The following is a 23,451-nucleotide window of genomic DNA, read 5'->3' as shown; positions in this document are numbered from 1 at the left end:
GATTCAATGAATCAGAAATATTTCGAAATTCTCCCACAGAATGATAAAAAGTATCAATGTATTTTTCCTTCAGATGTTTTTTTACATAATAAGCATCAATAAAATTATGTATTAAACTGTCTCTTATATCGTTTGCAATTTCTTATTATTTTATCTTATTTACTTTTATTTCTTTATTTTTTTTTTCCCAAGGAACTCAATTTGTGGGTTTAACACAGAACAGTGTTGAAAATATGCTACAATATATTATATGTAGGAATGGCCGTAATATGCACGATTTGCTTTTCGTATCATTACATACCTTCATAACTTGTCTGAATAATATTTCTGCATCAATAATTTGCATTCGCTTATGAATTCTGGCCCCATTCCTCATAATGTCAAGCTGATGTATGCAGATATATATACAGCAGCTTGTAACGTTAGAAGTCTCTTCTAATACTGTAATAATTGCTCATTTAATATATCTCTTTGTACTGCAGGAACAGAATTTCTTGGATCATCATGTGACTGGTATAAAGGAGGAATATGTGAAGCAGAGCCATGATCTCGTATCAGAGGTAAAACGTGAGAAAGATCCAGTGGCAATTTCGTTCCCTGTGGTGAAACGTGAGCCTGAGGTGAGTGCAGCACAAGGAATGCACTGTGTTCTTCTTGTGTTTTGATTGTCAGATCCGCTACGTCTTTACAACAGTGTTTGCAGTGCCTTTTACTTTATGATGTCCACACCTGTGGAGTAACAGTCAGCGCGTCTGGCTGCGAAACCAGGTGGCCCGGGTTTGAATCCCGGTCGGGGCAAGTTATCTGGTTGAGGTTTTTTCCGGGGGTTTCCCTCAGCCAAATACGAGCAAATGCTGGATAACTTTTGGTGCTGGACCCCGGACTCATTTCACCGGCATTATCATCTTCATATCATTCAGACGCTAAATAACCTGAGATGTTGATACATCGTCTTAAAATAACCCAATATAATAAAAAAAAATTACTTTATGATAGAGACAGAAAAAGACTTATCAGAATTAGTGTTACGAGATATGTCATATTGCAGGGAACTAATTCTGAAGTAGTATCTCGGTTTGTTTTAGATATGAAAACGTAATTTCTTGTTGCATAATCTATGGTATTTGAGGACACTACTTCTTTTTGTGTACTCTGCGTCGTTATCTAAAATTCTTAATACATTTTACAGTTTCCAAGTAAAAGATTTTGTTTTACATGTATGTACATACATTATCTCGTGACTTCACTTTTTTATCTTTTGTTTTTAAGTTTTTACATAGTTGCAATGTATCTCTTGTAGAATATTATCTTACGCATAGACAGAAGATATTTTCCAAGTTTACGATAAATTATATAGTTCATTTAGAGTGGATTGCAGAATAGGTTCTAAATTTTGCAAAATGTTGTGATATATACATGCAGATACAGCATACATGAAACTGCTGTATATTTTATTTACCCTTAACCTGTAAGTGAACTAGAGTTAATTTTAGTACAGATAGCGAAACGTAAATTTTGAAACTTCATTTTGCCAATTTTAAAATCATTACAAATAAATATTGTATTTGAATTTCCTTCACTTCTTATGACTTGACTACAACTTAGTTAAAATTCTCGGGAAAGGTATGAAGTTCACAAAATTGTTCAACGAATTTTCTATCCAACTTTTTCTCTACGATATAATAATCAATATTGTCATAGAAAAGGAATCTTTCTGTATTGGACCTTTAGTATAATTGGATACTTAATGATTTTACCTGCCAGAATTTATGGAATAAAGCTGGAAGAAGATGTATTGAGCATAGATGTACTATAGAAAACGGACTCAACCGAATCATTATATACCTGGTAATGTAATACTTTGAAGTCATACAATGACTTGGTATTAGACATTATCAGAAAAATGGGGATTGTACCAATTTCGATCAGAAGTGTGGAGTTGAAATTAACATGTCTGACCGTGAGACTAGCAAATCGGTGTCCAGATACAGGTTGGGACAAGTTACCTGTTTGAAGTTTTTTCGGGTATTATCCCTTAACCCATAGAGAGAAAATGGTGGTTAACTTTCGGTACTGAACCGTAGACACTTTTCGCTGGCATTATCACATTCACTTTCTTGAGACTCTGGATAACCATTGCAGTTGTTAAATTGTTGTAAACCACTTACAAAGTCCACCAAATTCGAAACTAGAAATTATTGAATAATCGTTCATGGAAAATTTCTTCTATTGTAAGTGGTCAAACAGTTACTCTATAACAGTCATTTTCCACCAGCGTTGCCGTGCGTATTCATGTGATCCATTGGTATGCGACAGAATCTCAAATATGGCACAATTCAACATTCAGTGAACAAAGTGTGGGTGTGCAAGCAACAGAGAAGAGAATGACATATTCGCATCTAGGATGGACAGATTAGTCAAGTGCAAACCTTAAAATCTGTCGTATTTCACTTGTTTTTATAAAAAGTAATGTTTCCTGCATTAGATATCTCATCAAAACTTGTAATAATATTGTATCTCTCCGTATCTTCTAAATATGAAGTTAAGAAAACATACATAATGCGGTATGTTTGACACTGATATTGCATTGGAATAATTTTTTCACATTAAATTTTGCATTTCTATCGTAAACTTAAAAAAAATAATAAAAATAATAAAGGTGTGTTAGTTCAGTTCGTTAATAATATGTATTTTGTTTCTGTTCTCAACATCTTTTGCGCCTTTTCACCATTCAGAATTTTATCATTCCTCTGTATGTTGACTAAAAATAAGTCATATAAGTTTTAAAATATTTTATTGTGTATATTAATGATATACATTTATCTCATTTATTTGGATTTTATAGTACCAGTACTCGTTCCCTTCTAAAACTCTCAAAATTCCTCTTCTGCTTGGGGAAAGAGGTTTAGATTATATGACTGTCCTGCAGAATTTTATATTACAACTTTGTGTGCTACGTGTTGAAAAAGGCTCTAGAACGCAGATCTACGAAAAATTTCCCCCAGGAATTGTATTCTATGAACTAAAATTCTACTAGGCTTGATATGATTTAAAATCAGTTCTGTGGCATCTAATTTCGATGCCCTTTTCTTAATGTAAATTGTGCTATCTTATGGTTTTATTTGCTTTGTATTTCTAGGAAATGCAGAGAGACTCGGACGCAGTGAATGAGGACCCAAGTGTGGAAGTAACAGCAGAGGACAACGAGGTTTTGACGGAAAGGTGAGTGTGGTGTGCGAGTCTTCACGTAGAGTTGATTGTGTATGAAGTGTCTGTTAGCTTGACTGTTTAGAAGCAGCTTCAGAAGAACTGTCTGCCAGAATCATCCAGCAATAATGTCATCACATTCACACTGCACTTCCCTTGGTATCTGATTGCCATAATGTACTGTTAAAACATTGCTTCATGTTCTTCAGTAAAAATGCGTAGATTTTCAGGAAAGTAATATAGATGGACATGCAAGTAGTGGATCTTTACACTCATATTCCAGCCCAGGGTTTTGAACTCCTCCGACTTAATATCTACAGTTTGTTTACAATTGAAGTTTTTATATTTCCCTAGAAAATTATGTACTACGGTATTATTTTGAGTCCAATCCAAGCATTCTTCTGCAAAGCGATACTCACATTTGCAAAGTAACTGTGTAACATTAATTTGCCTGTTTTATTTAATTGTTTATTTATTTATCTTTTACTCAGTGATTGATTATTTATTTATTTATTTATTTATTTCCTTATTATTTACGTAATTATTTACTTATTTACTCACTTATCTACTTACTTATTTACTAATTTCCTTTTTTATTTATTTATTTAATTATTTATGTATTTACTTATTAATTACTTCTTTATTTACTAACTTATTTACTTATTTATTTTCTTACTTATTTACTTGTTTCCTTATTTATTTATTTATTTATTTACTTATTTGCTTGTTAATTACTTCTTTATTTACTTGCATATTTACTAATTTATTTATTTATTTAATTTTTTTATTTACTTATTTATTTACTTATTTACTTATTCATTTACTGATTTTTTACTTATTTACTCACTGACATATATACTTGTTTTGCTTATTTATTTATCTACATATTTATTTCGTTATTTATTTATTTACTTATTAATTACTTCTTTATTTACTAACTTATTTACTTATGTATTTATTTACTCTTTTATTTAATGATTTGTTTATTTACTTATTTACTTACTGACTTATTTACTTATTTATTTATTTATTTAATAATTTACTTTTTTATTTACTTACTCATTTATTTATTAATTAGTTTTTCTATTTATTTATTTATTTATTTATTTATTCATTTAATTATAAATTTATTTATGTACTTATTTATTTATTTATTTATTTATTTATTTATTTATTTATTTATTTATTTATTCATTCATTCATTTATTTTGCTGTATATAAGTTCATCATTCTTTCACTTCCATAACACCAGATATACACCGTACTACAATAATACATATAACTGTACTTGAACAACGTTGTGTCACCAATTTATGATTTATTTCTGTTTGGCCACTGTTTCCTCTTCTAGTGGGTAGACATGTTGGTGTTGTTATTAACTGATGCATGGTTCTTAGCTGTAAAGCCATTAACTCTCTTACTTTCCAATATTTCTCACACATAGTGAGTTTAGAGCAGTGCTGTCACGAAATCAGCACAGCAACTTATGATTTTGAAGTTACAGGATAGCCACGTGATTCTCCGTAACAGACTGCATATAACTGTGTGACTACTCAAAGTTCAGGCACGGATGTTTATGTTATTAATGCCTGAGATACGTCATGCACAATAATAATCAACAGCATATTAAGTGTAATAAATTTATATAAAAACTTCTACAGAATACATAGAAATAAGGCATCAATATTATTTAATAATTGGAATATTTCTGATATGGATTTTATATTTTATGACTATTTCTTTACAAAGTAACAGTACCTTATGTTAAATAAGATAGGATATTCTTCTAGGCAAAAATATAATTTATTGTAGTTGAATTATATTGTGTCACGAAACATTGGAACAATGAACCATATACTGGCACGTGAATACATAGATACCCGACCCTACTAATCTATACTGAACTATAATTTGTTGGTGTAAATGTGGCTTCTGTAGTTATTACTTCTTTGAACAAATGGCGAAGATAAAAGTCGGTGTTGTAAATCGTACTGGACAAATAATACCCGCATTATAGAAATCAATATTTCATCCCACTCTACTGATTGCTGCACTAGGTTTAGCGTGAAACCGCAGGTATTGTCAGTTATGATAATAATTTCTGCTTGAACTACGTCATTTTCCCTGACACTTTATAAGTGCCCCAATAATTTTGCAACCTTTTGACACTGAAGAATACTGTTTCAAAGTTTGTTTGTTTTTTGCATACTTTGCTTCTGACTTATTCTGTGAGTAAAAAATTCGGTTACATGATCATAAAATCGAAGGTCAGATGTCTTTTAACGTCAGTGTACAAATTGAACAACAAGGAAAACTAGTTACTTCCTAAGTATTTACTTGATTGCTTGTATGTTGCAATTGCAATGTGTACTCACAATGTTGAAACACGTTTTCTTATATCACAAGAGTCATTTTTCTCACTTGAAGGACCTGCTGCAGACGCTTCATATTTAACGAATATTTTTGGATATAACATTCTCTATATCAGGCAATATTACGTTAGCAGTTGCAGTCCATAAAACTGAACAGCAATAAATTATTGTCTGTCAATCGAAGTTTGTTAAGTTTCGTGGATGAAAAAACTGGTTACAGCTATACATACAACCGAACATTGATATTGCTTCGGAAATAATTTTTATTTTATTATTTAAAATATGCAGTAAAAATTGAAGTAATAGAGGATATTGTTATGATGCCTCCAATGGTCTTTACTCGTTAGCATGAGGTCGAGTGACGCACTCCATTAAATTTGTACTTTCCTATGACGTCTAACACAAGATTGCAGGTAGCAGAGGATATCAGAGTCTTTGCTATTTTCCCACCTTTCTCATAGCCTCCGCATACAACCCATGTTTCTTAATCTCGTATATTATCATTTGTAGCTTCAGGTCAGTCTCCTGCCCAGCATCCTTGGGCGCATGTGGCAGTTTCCACTTTTCCTTCCATTTCCAGCTGATACATTGGCTAATGCAGCGTTTATTCTATGGAGTTTCTATATCCAGTGCTCCCATGCAAACACGCTCTGGCTTTCTCAATGCTACAATCGTAGATCTCTGGGTGATGAAGAGACGAAATGCCACGTCACCAAGTTGATGCAGGAATAGGCGTCTATGATGTTTTGTTTCATTTTCCGTTCCGCAGTTTACAGTTTGTTGACGTCTATGATGCACAACAGACATACAGATCGCCTCACAAGTATTGCACTCTCTAGCCATCTTGTCTGTAGTATCCACCCCTGCTTTGGTTTTGTTAGAGTCGAGTTTTGTCTTTGGCTTGCAATTGTTGTCTCCCTTTGAACAAGGCATAGCACGTTGCTGGTGATGACAGCAGAACAATATATTTTTTTTCTTGTATTATAGAATGTCATTAAAATCAGCATGACCCACAAATGAGACGAAAAATCTTCGTTTTCTTTCGCTATTGTGAACGCTTGGGTATGTTAACTCTTTTTTCCCGTCCAGTGAGGGCTAGGTTTTGAGCTACAATGTTCTCCGTCATATTGCAGCTTTAGGCCCGGAACACACTTGCAGAATTTTCGCCAGTGAGAAATGTGTTGCGAGAAAATTAAAAAATTGATAACATTGATTCAAATGGACGTCCACACACTGGAAGAGATTCTGGTTCGAGGCAAAAAACTAGCGCGAGTTCCTCGCTCGATTCGGTAGCTCAGCGAATTTTCTTGACACATTTATCAAAGATGTTTGACATTTATACTCTTTATGACGATTGAATGTAGAAAAAGATATCACAGGAGGCGATAAATTGTATTGTTTTTATTTGAAAATTAGGAAAGATGCTTGATAATTGCAGTCAGAAACTTATCGAACTTGTATGATATCACCCGTATGCCTATTTATATGATGCACGGGATGAAAAATATAAAAACACGAAACTTCAAGAAGAAATCTGGGAACAAATATCAGATTATCTGAAAGTAAATAGGGTTATATTTTATTTTGATGAGATTTAATAGTATTAATTAAATATTTGAAATAATGTATCTATATGTCCTAAGAGTTTACGTAATTTTAATGAGACTATAACAAAGAATTCTCTATCATATCATGAATGGCAAAAACAACTGTGGTTCATTGAACCTGAAATAACACCTACACGTATCATCATTCAAATCGAAACCAGTTTCCAGTGTCCAAAACTCGCCCTTATTTTCGTAAGATACAATGTGATGTTCAGATATTTCTGGCTTTAATTTTAGGCCAACTTTTGTCGTGAAAAAAATATGTTCATGTAAGCCCATTTCCTCATCATCTGAATACTCAGATTGAACAAAGCGTTTCGTACGTAATTTGTAAAGTACGACAATATACTTACAGGTTATATATTTAAGTACGACCATATACGTAAATACATAACCTATAATATTTCCCCCAACGACTCATTACTATAATCAGATAAATGCTTTCTGCGTAAAGGCAGTGCATAGATGATCATAGCGAGGTGTGATCTGTGGTGGCGAGAACTCGCCAGGTGTGTGGAGGAATGCTTTTCGTCTCTTTCTCGCTACATATTTCTCGCTAGCAAAAAATCTTCAAGTGTGTTACGGGCCTAAGAAGAGATCTGCTGTTACCCTTCGCTCTGTACCGTAGAGAACCAACATAACATCTTGGACAGTTCACATTCTTTGGTTCTTGTCTGTTCTCTGCAGACTCATCTGGTTTCGCTCCTGTGTGTACTTGCATCCCATGGGTATGATACGTATTTCCATCTGCTCACGTCCAGACTTTCATACCTTTTTAATGGGTTATTTTTCGACGCTTTATCAACATCTCACTTATTCTGCGTCTGATTGAGATGAAGGCGATAATCCTACTGAAACGAGTCCGTGGTCCAGGACTCATAATTACCTAGTATTTGCTCATGCTCTGTTCATGGAAAACCCCAAGAAAAAACGAAAGCAGATATCATGCCCCAATTGGGATTCGAACCCTTCCCACCCTGTTTCGCTGCCAGCCGCGCAACCGTTTATTTCTGATAAATAACTGGAAATATCAACATCCTCCTAGAGGTGAAAGCTACTCGTCAGACAAATGCATTCAATAGAAGACTATTCAAGTCTTAAATTTGCTACAGCCATTTCAAATATTTCTCTCACTTGAGTCAATTAATGCTTTTATACCGTTGAGTACCAGAATACTTATCATTTAAGGGGAAAAATAATTATTTAGTATGCTTATAATTTTGTACAATTGTAAATTACATTGTTGCAGAGCTCTGTAAGCATTGTTACTAGTTAACTTTCGCAAAACAACATATGGCAAGTTAGAGATAATACCAATTTGAAATTTTCTCATGATGACGCTTGCAACGAAATGGAACCTGTAATGTTCCACTGGAAATTTTCCTGATGTTAAATTGATAAAATTAAAAAGTATAAAGATTTTATATACCTCAATAATAAGAGTTACAAAAAATTATTGGCCTTTTGCAATGCCTAATATCAAAATAATCGCATACTTTAGCGCTCTCAAAGACAGGAGACTTTGAACAGAGTGTTTTATTTTAAAAAAATCTGACAAGAGTTGACTAACCCTTATTAAATTTATTGTACAGGTGAAGGCCAAATAGTTGAGGTATTTTGATACTTACTGTGTTACTCATTAATTAATTACAACGTATCTCTAATCGTAATGCCCTTATCATGAAATAGTTTGTTTTTTTAATATTCAATAATTGAATGTACATTTGATGCGACTGTTTTGTAGACTGATAGTATATTTACTTCAGGATTGCAGCTACGAATGTGAGTACTGGGTCATCAGAATTGGACAGTCTTTCTCTTGAAGAGAACGAGACTGAGTGCGAGATTCCCAAGAATTCAGATTCCACCGTAAAAGCTGTGCGGACTCGTGAAGGTGAGAAGCAATTGGAATTAGAATCGTCTAAAAAACGTTTCTCGACTGCGGAAAAACTGAACGAGCATTTATCCACGGACGTTGGCAAGAAACCTTTCAAATGCGATGTTTGTGGTAAGTGTTTCTCACGCTCGGGTCACTTAGAGCAACATTTACGACTACACACAGGCGATAAACCTTTCACATGTGATGTATGTGGTAAGTGTTTTTCGCACTCCTATAACTTGAAAGTGCATTTACGACTACACACTGGCGAGAAACCTTTCAAATGTGATGTTTGTGGTAAGTGTTTCTCACAGTGCGGTCAATTGAAAGTGCATTTACGACTACACACAGGCGATAAACCTTTCACATGTGATGTATGTGGTAAGTGTTTCTCGCACTCCTATAACTTGAAAGTGCATTTACGACTACACACTGGCGAGAAACCTTTCAAATGTGATGTTTGTGGTAAGTGTTTCTCACAGTGCGGTCAATTGAAAGTGCATTTACGACTACACACAGCCGATAAACCTTTCAAATGTGATGTTTGTGGTGAGAATTTCTCGCACTCCGATAACTTGAAAGTGCATTTACGACTACACAATGGCGATAAACCTTTCAAATGTGATGTTTGTGGTAAGTGTCTCTCGCACTCCTATACCTTGAAAGTGCATTTACGACTACACACAGGCCAGAAACCTTTCAAATGTGATGTTTGTGGTAAGTGTTTCTCGCACTCTGATACTTTGAAAGTGCATTTACGACTACACACAGGCGATAAACCTTTCAAATGTCATGTATGTGGTAAGTGTTTCTCCCACTCCGGTAACTTGAAAGTGCATTTAAGAATACACACAGCCGATAAGCCTTTCAAATGTGATGTATGTGGTAAGTGTTTCTCGCATTCAGGTAACTTGAAAGTGCATTTAAGAATACACAGCCGATAAGCCTTTCAAATGTGATGTTTGTGGTATATGTTTCTCGCGCTCCGGTAAGTTAAAGGAACATTTACGGCTACACACGGGCGAGAAAACCTTCAAATGTGATGTTTGTGGTAAGTGTTTCTCGCAGTCCGGTCACTTGAAAGTGCATTTAAGACTACACACAGCCGATAAGCCTCTCAAATGTGATGTTAGTTGTAAGTGTTTCTCGCGCTCCGGTGTTTTGAAAGTGCATATACGAATCCACACAGGCGACAAACCTTTCCTATGTGATGTTTGTGGTAAGTGCTTCTCGCACTCCGATACCTTGAAAGTGCATGAGTGCTGGCACACAGCCTAGAAACGTTTGACATGTGTGTGGTAAGTGTTTTTCGCAATCGAATATTCCAAACACTCGTGGACGTCTTCACATGGGAGAGAAGTCTTTCAAATGTGATGTTTCTGGTAAGGTTTTCTTGCGCTACTCCTACTTGAAAATGCAGTTACGATTACACGCTGACGATAAACCTTTCAAATGTTAAGTTTGTGGTACGTGTTTCTCACATTGGACTAAACCTAAGCAATCATGTTCGCCAGCACACAGGCGAGAAATCTTTCAAAATTTTAATTCGTGGTTAGTGTTTTTAAGATTCGACTATCTAAAGAAACCACGAACGGCAGCGTACAGGCGAGAAACCTTTCAAATATATCTTCGTTTTCAGTGATTTCAATTTCGTTTTGGAAGTAGGTGTTGTTTTACTAATCATATGCTCAAGTCTGTTGGTAATAACCTTTTCTAATACGATTTTTGTAGTAAATGTTTCTTGGCTCAGGTAGCCTAAGAAGCAATGAACACCTTTACGTGAGAAACCTTTGAAGTCTGATTTCTAAAACGTGTTTCTTTAGGAAGACTATGTTAAATATGGTTTCAAATGTACCGACGAAATGACTTGGTAATGCGATGTTTGTGGAATGTGTTCGTCCCTGTCCTGTAAGTTAAAGTGTCGGGCTTGGTTCACAAACCGGGAACGATAACTGAAACGAGAACTGAAATATTGTTTAAATATATATAATGAAAGTTGAGCATTCGTAATTAACGAGAAACTTGCAGGAAACTCGAATGTTAATTCACTCTTTTGTCAACAGTAATCTCAACACTCGATTGGGATTTTATTGACTATTACACGAATAGGAGACAGTATATAAAGATTAGAAGTAACGAAGTACTCCAATACAATTAAATATTAATTGACTTACGAAAATACAACTGTCTTCATATGTATTATTGTACCATCTCTACATTACAAATATTTCGCTAGATGCATGCTAGATGGCAGTAGTGATTTATGATTACTAGCAATGCCTTCTCGTCGAGAAGTTCTCGATCTATATCACGATGGCAGTGTTACTAGTCAAGAAAGCTTTGTTGATTCAGTTTCATTTTTATTAAAATAGTTGTATTTCGTTTCAGTTATCCGAATCCCAGTAATCAACGTCACTTGACAGATGATTTTCAATAAATCTTAATATTAAACAATCTCTGATACGTGACTATCCATAATATCATATAGCAGAAGCTATAACATAACTTAATAATATACACAAGTGTTAGAAATTGTTTAATTAACGACGATGACATAAAATATAATCATAATAATTTTAAAAGGAATATTTATTGCATGAACAATTTTCAAATTTGAATGTGGTTGGTGGTTCAATTGATGTTATATTGGACGTGTGCGTAATAGAAGTGGAACTCGTCGATGTAGGCCTACATGGTGTATTCAACTTATTCAGGATTTCCTAATGGTGCTCTTCATTTATTTGTAAATACGATTTCAGGAGATGCATAGGTATGATCAGTGATACTTATTAATTCCTTTTCTTGAATGCCAATAGCGAGTCATATCTGAAACTGCTGTGCATCGACTGGAGTGGTTTGTATTTTTTTTTTACGTCCAGAGCAGCGCAGTTTGAAATGTTTTTCTCGTATAGTTTGTAGCTAGAATGTTTCTTCATCATCCATTGTGTATTACGACGAGGACCATTGCCAGGAATTCCAAATGAGGCAATAGAACAAGTGGTCGTGTTCAAATAATTGGGGTGTACTATAAGCAGAAACGTCAGCTGTTGCTTGGAAATGAAATTGATGATAGGAATGATCAACGAACCTTTTAGTAGAAAAAGAAGCATCTTTTGTGGAACCCTAGAAAGAGAAGTAAGTAAGAGACTAATGAAGTGCTTTGGATGGAGTGTGGGATTATTTGGAGCAGAAACATGGACATTACTACGAAGTGAAGAGAACCGAATACAAGCATTAAAAATATGTATGGACAAAAATTGATCGCGTTAATTGGACACAGAATAAGGAATATGCTGTGTTGGAAAAAGTGAGTGAAGAATGAATGATACTGAAATTGAAGAGGTAATGGAAATGGTTGGGTCACTCGCTGAGAAGAAACTGCCTAGTGACGGATATACTGGAAGGAATCGTGAATCGGAGATGAGTTGGGGGCAGAAGAAGATATCAGACAATAAACTATATTAACAATATTGATCTATGTGGAGAGAAAGAGGAAGGCAGTAAATGCCTTTCAGTTGTGATAATTTTGGAATGTGTTTCATTTGTAAAGATAAGCTCAAAAGACTATCTGTTTACACGTGGATCGGTTTAATATAATGTGCAATTTTTTATGTAGAATTGGACGTTTTAATACACAAATACGAGGATTATTGTTCTACGTACCGCATCATTGCTGTTGCTGTTTGAGGAAGAGCAACATCCTCAACAGGAATTATGTTTGCTGTGAGTAATTGAGTACTTTTATTTATAATATTATATAATAATATTCGTCGAGTGCATACCTGTCTATTAAGCAATTTGTTCTCAGATATGATTTAGTCTTCCGCCCGAAATATATTGAAAAGTTCATTACGTCACTTTTTCTTGCCATACAATTGGAAGAAAAAATGTTTACGTAAAATACAATTCTAGGCATTAAAACATTAAGAGTACATCTTCACTGTTCCTACCAAATTTTGTATTAGGTTATATTTCCTTTGTTTTTCTCATAGAATTGTTACTTAGTGTTACATTAAATTCTTTTACATACTTGGTATGGATAAAAAGAATGCAGTTGATGATTTTCAATTTGTTGCAATAATTAATAAACACGTTATACACACACAATTCATCTGTCATTTATGCAAATTCCCCTTTTTATTTACGAACACATTTGAAAACGTGCAACTTGTCAGCTACTGCAGTACAGATGGTTTGAGTTAGAATTTCTAGCAATACGCTCTCCAAGCATCGCTTCACTCTTTACTTGACGTGTGCTATAATAAAATATCATTAGGCTCTACTTACATTTCTGCGATAAATTGCCTCCTTATTAAAGTTCATCCATGTATAAATATAATAATATGAACTTAAACCAAATATACTTCACAATGTTCTAGAATCGAACCCCGCATATTTAAAGATAATTCAGATATTCCTAATTAATATAAAATAGTCAGTAAAATGAAGTAGATGAAAAGAGAGATTTAGAGCAAGGTATGGTGGTTGGATGTGTTATGTATGGACTAAACCATAAGGAACAACATAAAATTCGAAAAACACACAACAATAAAAAACAACATAGACCTAGTAAATAAATACAATAAAAGACAAACATATTCCACACAATACAACATTATTAACTTTCGACATATCTAACCTATACACAATCATACCCATTCAAGATGCACTACAGATACTAGAAAAAAAGCTAAAACAACAACACCCCACAAGAACAAATCAAAGAAATCATCGACACCACAGACATAATCACAAAACAAAACTACTTCACATACAATAACAAATATTACACACAAATTGAAGGCCTACCCTAGGGATTACCCATTTCCAGCATACTAGCAGAAATATTCTTACACCACATAGAACAGACATACATACTAAACATAGACAACAACAAACACGCAGGCAACATCATGTATTGGCACAGATACGTAGATGACATACTAATACTATACAAAGGAAACAAGAGACAAATCCAAAACCTACATCAACACATAAACAAAATACATCCAAAGCTACACTACACATTAGAAATTCAAAACAACAAATCCATAAATTTTCTAGACATCACAATAACAAAAGTAGACAACAAACACACGTTGAAAGTAAACAGATAACCCACAACAACAACAAAAACACACATACACAACACATCCAACCACCCCACACAACACAAACAAGCTGCATTCCGAACAATGATACACAGACTACTCAATATACCAATGAACCAACAGGATTATAACGAAGAACAAAACACAATCAAATACATAGCACAACAAATCGGATACAACCCCAACATAATAGCCAACATAATACATAAGACAAAACAATACCACAATAAACAGAAGAACACATCACAAACACAAGAACACAAAAAATACATCACACTAGCGTACGACAACAAAAACTCACATAAAATTGCAACCCCATTCAAGAAATTAAACTACAACATCGCATACAGAACAAATAACACTCTACAGAAACATCTCAACACACAAACAACACAAAGAAACGAATACAACCACACAGACATATACAAACTCAAATGCAACACCTGCAACAACTACTACATAGGACAGACTGGCAGATCATTTCAAACACGTTACAAAGAACACATCACAGTCATAAGAAAACTGCAAAACACCTCCACATATGCAGAACACATCACAAATGCAAACCACATCTACAGAGACATCAACACAGACATGGAAATACTGCACATCCCACCAAAAAGACAGAATCTCAACACACTAGAACAATGCGAAATATACAGACACACGAAAACACAACCCAACGATATTCTCAACACACAACTCAATTTCAAAACACATACACTCTTTGACTCTACACTACAAAACGCACCCACACAGGAAACAGGAGGCGCCAAGACCAACAACGACCAGTTCCGAAGATGACCGAAAAATAGGTCGAAACATGTTAACAAGGTACGTTAATAATATTTAGCACAAGATAGTTATTATCATACAAATACCAAGTGATACAATGTTAAAAGTTGTGTCATCAAATGTATGTATTTATTTTTTTCACTTTTCTGCCGAAAATAATGAATTTACGCATCTAGTGGAACAAACAAAGGCGAAGTTATGGGTGGCTATGTGGGTACTACCACCCAAACTTGTCACAACTCTTTTTTTTTTTTTCATTGATGTTAGAAAATATTGAGAAATACTTTTTTGATTTTGTTTATGATTAGGGTCCTGTCCTTAAATTGATGATTAAAGGTTTCGGATAATATGTCTGGTGTTTAATATTTATTTTAAATTTCTGAATGTATAAGAATTTCTATCCCTCATTTGAGGAATGGAAGCAGTGTAATGTTTCTTTTGTAACAGCCTGTACTCCTGTGTTAGAAGTCTGCAGGTGTTCTGGCGTCCACTTGGAGATGTATGAATAACATACTGCACAACAATGCAAAAACAAACGCGGTATAATGTGTAAACTTAAAGACGAGATTAAATAGAATAGAGTTTATATTTCATATGATATCTTCAGGAAGGTAATCTCTATATATATATATAAAAAAAGTTTCTGTTAGCATAGTTACAAAATTTTTATTGATGTATGCATGTTTTTCTCTACGAGAGAAAAAAAGAGAGAGATTGTTTTAAGTTATGCCCTGTTATAATTTGTAGTTCACCTACAGTCCAAGCCCTATACAACTCGCTCCAAAACATCGCGGATATGGATGTAACGCTGTAAGAAATACGCCTCCCCCCGAAAATACTTTTATTTAATGATCATATCCCGATATATTGTAGAACAATCAAGCTATAAGGGGGGAGGTAGGTAAACGATGTCGCTCATAACTCCGTTTTATGGGAATTCTTTAATTTTGCCCCCCCCCCCTAAGGAAACTGTACTCACTCCTCATTTGGCAACAAAGTGGACATAATACTGAATGGCGCCAAACTAAAGTCAAAGTGCATAAGATGAGCACAAAGTTTATGTGACTCATAAAATTATTCTGTGACTGTGATAGAACCTGCCTTACATTTAGATATGATCTTGGTATGATTATTGCATTGACTCATGAACAAGAATTACATGCGTGCTAGAACCAGAGTCATTTCTCCATTTCGTCACATATTGCAAGCCTATCTGTATAAGACTGTTCGGAAATTTCTTCCAATCCAGACTAAATCCAAGTATATGATAGGCACGAAAATCAGCTGTCATGCTTAATTGCCATGAAATCAGGACATTTTGATGCATGTGCAAATTATGTCGGGACGTTGGACGCAATGGTCAAAATCCTGCACTGTCCAGGAAAATACGGGACAGTTTGTAAGCCTATTATCCCTACGTATGAAAAAAACAGTCACTGATTCTTGGGGTTTTACCCATGAGCTATTATCAGCTCTTACTATTAATTAGTATTAAAAAGCAATAATAAAAGAAAAATAGTTATCCATTAAATAATAATTGCAAAGAGGAGTAAAACATGAAATCACTGCGATTCTGAACCTCGATCATCGGTCTGAACAATGCCGCCTTGAAAATACTTTATAAGGCTTTGGTCAGCTGTGACCAGTGTCGCCAAGAGGGTGGTTTTGGCAGTGGCAAATCTAAAGGTTTTTGGTGTGACGTTTTTCAGTCGTCTATAAAGATGCTTCACATATGAACCCTTCCAATGAAATAGCCGAATTCGCACTATTTTAAATATGTAATATAGATCTTAAAACCCATTGGGTTTAATGCTATATTTCGTAGATTTTTAAGCGTTTAGTGTATTTCTGCAAACTGGTGTTGGCAACGCTGGCCCTAACTGTCTAAAATAATTACGATAATTGGAAACATGCAACTATTAAACAATTGTTATACATAAACTTACGCAAGATGTATTACTCCGAAGAATATTTGGACCAGGGACATGCTCTCACACATGAGGTGAAATTTGATAAAGATCCGATGCCAATTTCATTCCCAATGTTAAAAAATGAACCAGAGGTGAGTGGAGCGCAAGGAATGCGTTATGTTTTTCTAGTGCTTATTTTGTATTTTGAATATCACAGACACACTATTTATAACATTACTTGGAGTGTTTTTGAGTGTGTGATGGGGATAGAAGGAATCTGATGACCACATATATTTAATTTGTTATGTCGTAGCGAAGTGTAATGTTGAACTGTTATCTGGCTTTATATTTCAAATTTAAAAACGAAGTTACAGGTTACACCTTATTGTTGATGGTTGCCAAGCTACACATTCCCGCAATGTAGGTATTTGATATTATGCATAAGGTTACGAATTCATTTTCTTTTTATTCCCTTTATCTAAGACTATAAATAATTTTTCGCTTCCAATTATTAATAAGTCAAATATAGAAAATGAGGGTAGGGGTGTTCGGGATTATGTTCTTTGTTTCAACCATATAAATTAGTTGGAATGCATAAGGAGCAACATATTTTTCTCTAAAATGTAGTGTAATAGCATGAATAAATTTAAAACAATGATTATGAGCCACTTCAGAAATAATTCACTTGCGAGTTAAGGTGTAATATTATTTTTGGTGTGAAAATTACGTCGTTCTTATGTGTAATACCTGACTTTATTGGATTAAATATTGCGAAATTCTTATACATTCATTTATGCTCGATTCAATAATTTTGAGTTGCACCGCACGGATATTTTGATATGTTACAATTGAAGGTTACGTTTACTGTGCCAATTTTTCACTATTTGCATTTATAGCCTATGTTATAATTAAGCATAAACTTACGTGTGATAACTTTTAAATGCAATTTGTCTCTCTTTCAGTTCTATTTATTCGTTTCTTACGGTACTCCAATCTGAAGTCTGATTAATGTACTGTGTTAGTAGCCTAAACTAGCTCAGAAGTAGTTCCCTTGCACTTAATTCTCCTAGCATATACGGATTTGTCACAAGTTAGATTAGGTTAGTTTAGGCTTTTATTATGCCTTGCTTATACCATCACCTGCACCTCCACAAAAATATTCTTATAAATTCAACGATTTTGACCTCCGAAATCGCAGGAACTACCTCAGCGCTAGTTCCACCGCTTTAGGAATTCTGCCTTATTGGCCTTTGGACACTTGACTATATTGATATACGGTAAGCTCACAGCGCTATTACTAGAGCTACTAGATTTACAAAGTCTCCAATGCCCTGCCATTACATTTGTTGGTGTATGTTATGTGATATGGAAATTGTAGGTTATAATTTATATTACTGTATTCGAAATTATACATTATAATTAAGCATAATGTCATGTATGATACGCAGCACATTCAATTTGTCTGTATGTTAATACTACAATCGAGTATGTATTGAATTATTGAATTTATCTACTTCCTTAGAGACGAAGTAACACAATCGTACGTACACTAATTTCATAAGTGTGGTATGGTAAGTTTTCTATCTACAATTAAGGAAGGTAGATGTGCTAAATTAAAATAACAATATAAATTCTTTTTTATTAAACCTCAAAATAGCTTCCATTGTAAACTTAAAATGTTGATGCGAATAGATTATGTTAACATGTAAAATTCTGTTCACATTAAAATAACACAGTTTTGTAATTATTTCTGCAGCAAATAATGCAATAAGAAGTAAACGGAACTTATGGACACAGTACACTAAATAAAACTTAGCAATGATACGCAATAAAGTTATAACATAATATTTCACTGAGCTCCATACACTGAAATTGAAAACCCAACATCCATCATCGTCTGCTCGGGAAAGGGTCTGTACTTTGGCGATAGTAGCGATCCTGGTCAGCAACTATCTATGTCTTCATATTTATCAAGTATTGAGCGTCGCAACTGTATATACTAAACTGTGCTAACACCATATAATAAATTGCTCAAGATGTCTCTTGGTACTGCAGGAACGGAATTCCTTGGATCAGCATGTGACTGGTTCAAAGGAGGAATACGTGAACCAGAGTCATGATCTCATTTCTGAGATAAAAGTTGAAGATCCAGTGGCAATTTCCTTTCCTGTAGTGAAACATGAACCTGAGGTGAGTGCACCACAAAGAATGAACTATGTGTTCTTCTTCCAGTGTTTTTCTTGTGTTTTGTTTGTAATGGACACTGCCTCTTTACAACAGCGCCTTTTAGTGTGTGGCAGTGGCAGAACAATCTCGTTTCTGTTTGTTATTATTTATGTCTGCTTGCATTATTGTCTCGTTTTTGTTTTAAATTCGTGAACGATATTGCTTGTTATACTCAGTCGTAATGGTTGCTATATCTACAAATTCCCAGTCTATTACTTTGATACTGTGTTGTACTTGACTTAATTTGTTTTTGCTTTCTCTATGTCTTTGTCTAAAATTCTCGGTCGCTTTGCCATTTTAAAATGATGATTGATTTCGCTGTAGATGTATGCAGATATATTGTCACCTGTCTTCATTTTTCTTTTAGGTATTTACGTCTGTGGGATATTTCTTTTGTAGCAAATTATGCTGCCAGTATAGAAAACATGCTTTGTAACTTTACAATACATTGCTGGGCATATTTGGGTGAATTCCAGAAGGTGCTTTAAATTTTGCAAAATGATCTGCTACATAGGGATAGGTACAGCATACATCAAAGTATTATTTTTTAGTAATATTTGTTCTGTCAATGAAGTACATTCAACTTAAATATAGGTATGGAAACGTAAAGTTAACAATTTCAGTTGACAAATCTTGAAATTATTAGAAATAGAAATAGAGGTTTTGAATTTACTTAAACTGATTATGGGTGGATTCCAACTAGATACTAAACTCGGCAAAGGCGAGGAATTTTCTAAGCATTTTTGTTGTTTAAGATATAAGCATTATTTTCATAGGAAAGGAAAACCCGAGTACTGAATGCGTACATGAAAAATGATGAAATTATACTGAAAGTAGCTTTGAAATTCAAGGGAATGCTTTTTTCATCTCCGTCAGTAAGATTCATTGAATCAGAAATATTTCGAAATTCTCCAACAGAGTGAAAAAAAGTATGAATATATTTTTCCTTCAGATGTTTTTTTACATAATAAGCATCAATAAAATTACGTATTAAACTGTCTCTTATATCGTTTGCAATTTCTTATTATTTTATCTTATTTATTTGTTTCTTTTTTCAAAGTAACTCAATTTATGGCTTTAACACAAAACAGTGTTGAAAATATGCTACAATACATGCACAATAATATATTATATGTAGGAATGGCCGTAATATGCACGATTTGCTTTTCGTATTATTACAGACCTTCATAACGTGTAAATAATATTTCTGCATAAATAATTTGCATTTGGTTATGAATTCTGGCCCCATTCCTCATAATGTCAAGGTGATGCATGCAGATATATATACAGCAGCTTGCAACGTTAGAAGTCTCTTCTAATACTGTAATAATTGCTCATTTAATATATCTCTTTGTACTGTAGGAACGGAATTTCTTGGATCATCATGTGACTGGTATAAAGGAGGAATATGTCAACCAGAGCCATGATCTCGTATCAGAGGTAAAATGTGAGAAATATCCAGTGGCAATTTCGTTCCCTGTGCTGAAACGTGAACCTGAGGTGAGTGCGGCACAAGGAATGCACTGTGTTCTTCTTGTGTTTTGATTGTCAGATCCACTACCTCTTTACAACAATGTTTGGAATGCCTTTTACTTTATGATGTCCACACCTGTGGAGTAACGGTCAGCGCGTCTGGCTGCGAAACCAGGTGGCCCGGGTTTGAATCCCGGTCGGGACAATTATCTGATTGAGGTTTTTTCCGGGGTTTTCCCTCAACCCAATACGAGCAAATGCTGGATAACTTTCGGTGCTGGACCCCGGACTCATTTCACCGGCATTATCATCTTCATATCATTCAGACGCTAAATAACCTGAGATGTTGATACAGCGTCGTAAAAAAAGCCCAATAAAATAAAAAAAAATTTACTTTATGATAGAGACAGAAAAACACTTATCACTATTTAGTGTTACGAGATATGTCATATTGCAGAGAACTAATTCTGAAGTAGTATCTCGGTTTGTTTTAGATATGAAAACGTAATTTCTTGTTGCATAATCTATGGTATTTGAGGACACTACTTCTTTTTGTGTACTCTGTGTCGTTGTCTAAAATTCTTAATACATTTTACCGTTTCCAAGTAAAAGATTTTGTTTTACATGTATGTACATACATTATCTCGTGATTTCACTTTTTCATCTTTCATTTTTAATTTTTTACATAGTTGCAATGTATCCCTTGTAGAATATTATCTTACGCATACACAGAAGATATTTTGCAAGTTTACGATAAATCATATAGTTGATTTTGAGTGGATTGCAGAATAGGTTCTAAATTTTGCAAAATGTTGTGATATATACATGCAGATACAGCATACATGAAACTGTTGTATATTTTATTTACCCTTAATCTGTAAGTGAACTGGAGTTAATTTTAGTACAGATAGCGAAACGTAAATTTTGAAACTTCATTTTGCCAATTTTAAAATCATTAGAAATTGTTGTGTTTGAGCTCTTCTGGCTCAACATTGCTGTTGTGCACAACTTTGTTATGGCCGATGCTGTCGGTCACAGTTAGGTTATAATTAAATTCTGACACCAGTTAATTTTAGTGTACGTCAGGAGATTGCAGGATGGTAATGGTCGAGCTATTATCTTAATTAGGTACTGCGTATTCAAGAACAGGATCACAGGTTGGATCAGGCTCGAAGAATATCAACTTAATTAAATCAAATAAGTCACTTCACTGGTTATACTATAATATATTGTAAACTTTCTTATATACATGAGTTATACATTTAGCTATTCAGCTAAATTATGAAAAGTTGCAGAATGTTTAACAGGTCTAGTAAGTTATGCATGCTTCTTGTTACTTTACTTTACTTTACTTCACTTTACTTTACTTTACTTTACTTAAGCAATAAAAGAGAATCTGGGATATACCTACTTGGTATACCTACTCAGTTACATGAGTTTAAATGAAAACAAAATGGAAAATAAATCATTGATTATATTTGAATGCAATTGATTAAACAGTGAAATAATATGGAAACTTCAGTGCGTCAGCTCGGTTACGTAAAGTGCAATTAGTCGAGCAAACTTCGTTACACAATGTAAGGTCATATAAAGATTTCATCTACAAAGGCGTTTGTTGACTCAGGTGCCATTCGGCTATGATTCCCGAATACTGAAAATAATATTGTCCGTCGAAATATCTCGTGAGGTAGTACCATTCAAAAACCTCGGAATAATCCATTATGTCTTAAATAAATGCGATCAAAATATTACTTTGAAATAAACACGATTCACTGAATTGCAAGCACTGATATTTCCTTATTATATTCTATGTGGTATATTACTCTGACATTAGTAACATTTAATAAATCTCTCTCGACACTAGTAACAATTGGTATATGATGAAATATTATAACTTACAGTACACAAGACGAAAGTAGTGTTGACGATGGCGGACGCCATGGTCCCGGCTTCGATTGGTTGACTTACATGCTTCACACCGTCTTCTGTCTTGCGGTCACAAAAACTGACTGATGTGTTCGAAGTAAACACACGAAAGAGGAAGGGCCCGACTGAGCCTTTGGTGTTTATGAGTTCGGTCGCGTCATGACGCTATCCCGGCCGCGTGAGAAAAGGATGAGTACTACTGAAATGAGGTGTATTTCGTATACGCCAGTCTTTCAACGCAAACGCTGGGTTTAGCATACAGAAAATCATGAATTCTCTGTCATCAGCCGGTCTTACATATGTGTTCCAGAGCAAGAGATGACTATGGAACTATTTAATCTCGCACGCGTCGTAGCGGAAATGCTGACTCCACGTTCTGCTCGAGAATGCGAGCCCACATGTTTGCATCGTATATGCAACGCGTACAGTTTGTGAAGGAGTTTTGCATACATGATACTGTTCGTAAAACTTACTATGAAGTGCATGTCAGTAGCTATGTTTGACCACCGTAATTTATCCTTTAAATTAGCGGGGCATAACAGAAATAAACAATGTATTTGAATTTCCTTTACTTCTTATGACTTGACTACAACTTAGTTAAAATTCTCGGGAAAGGTATGAAGTTCACAAAATTCTTCAACGAATTTTCTATCCAACTTTTTCTCTACGATATAATAATCAATATTGTCGTAGAAAAGGAATCTTTCTATACTGGAGCTTTAGTATAATTGGATACTTAATGATTTTGCCTGGCAGAATTTATGGATTAAAGCTGGAAGAAAATGTATAGAGCATAGATGTACTATAGAAAGCGAACTTAACCGAATCATTATATACCTGGTAATGTAAAAATTTGAAGTCATACAATGGCTTGGTATTAGACATTATCAGAAAAATGGGGATTGTACCAATTACATTCAAAAGTGTGGAGTTGCAATTACCATG

The 23,451-nt window shown here is 34.3% G+C and overlaps 1 protein-coding gene across 3 annotated transcripts in view; it reads left to right on the top strand.

Moving 5' to 3' along the window:
- The window catches only part of LOC138692126 (zinc finger protein 728-like), a 36,856-nt gene that overhangs the window by 3,381 nt on the left and 10,024 nt on the right, over positions 1-23,451 (top strand). Inside the window, exons 3-5 of one of the 3 annotated variants that reach the window (XM_069815104.1) lie at positions 483-620; positions 3,140-3,222; positions 8,953-15,498. In XM_069815104.1, the coding sequence (XP_069671205.1) occupies positions 483-620; positions 3,140-3,222; positions 8,953-10,009 (1,278 nt within the window). In that variant the 3' untranslated portion in view covers positions 10,010-15,498. Of the gene's footprint in view, positions 1-482; positions 621-3,139; positions 3,223-8,952; positions 15,499-16,839; positions 17,034-18,936; positions 19,072-20,469; positions 20,608-23,451 lie in introns of those variants that run through there. The other 2 variants (XM_069815102.1, XM_069815101.1) reach the window with 2 other exon arrangements.

The sequence above is a fragment of the Periplaneta americana genome, chromosome 16, assembly GCF_040183065.1.
Source record: "Periplaneta americana isolate PAMFEO1 chromosome 16, P.americana_PAMFEO1_priV1, whole genome shotgun sequence".
Classification (NCBI taxonomy): domain Eukaryota; kingdom Metazoa; phylum Arthropoda; class Insecta; order Blattodea; family Blattidae; genus Periplaneta; species Periplaneta americana.
This window is presented reverse-complemented; position numbering and strand designations above follow the sequence as displayed.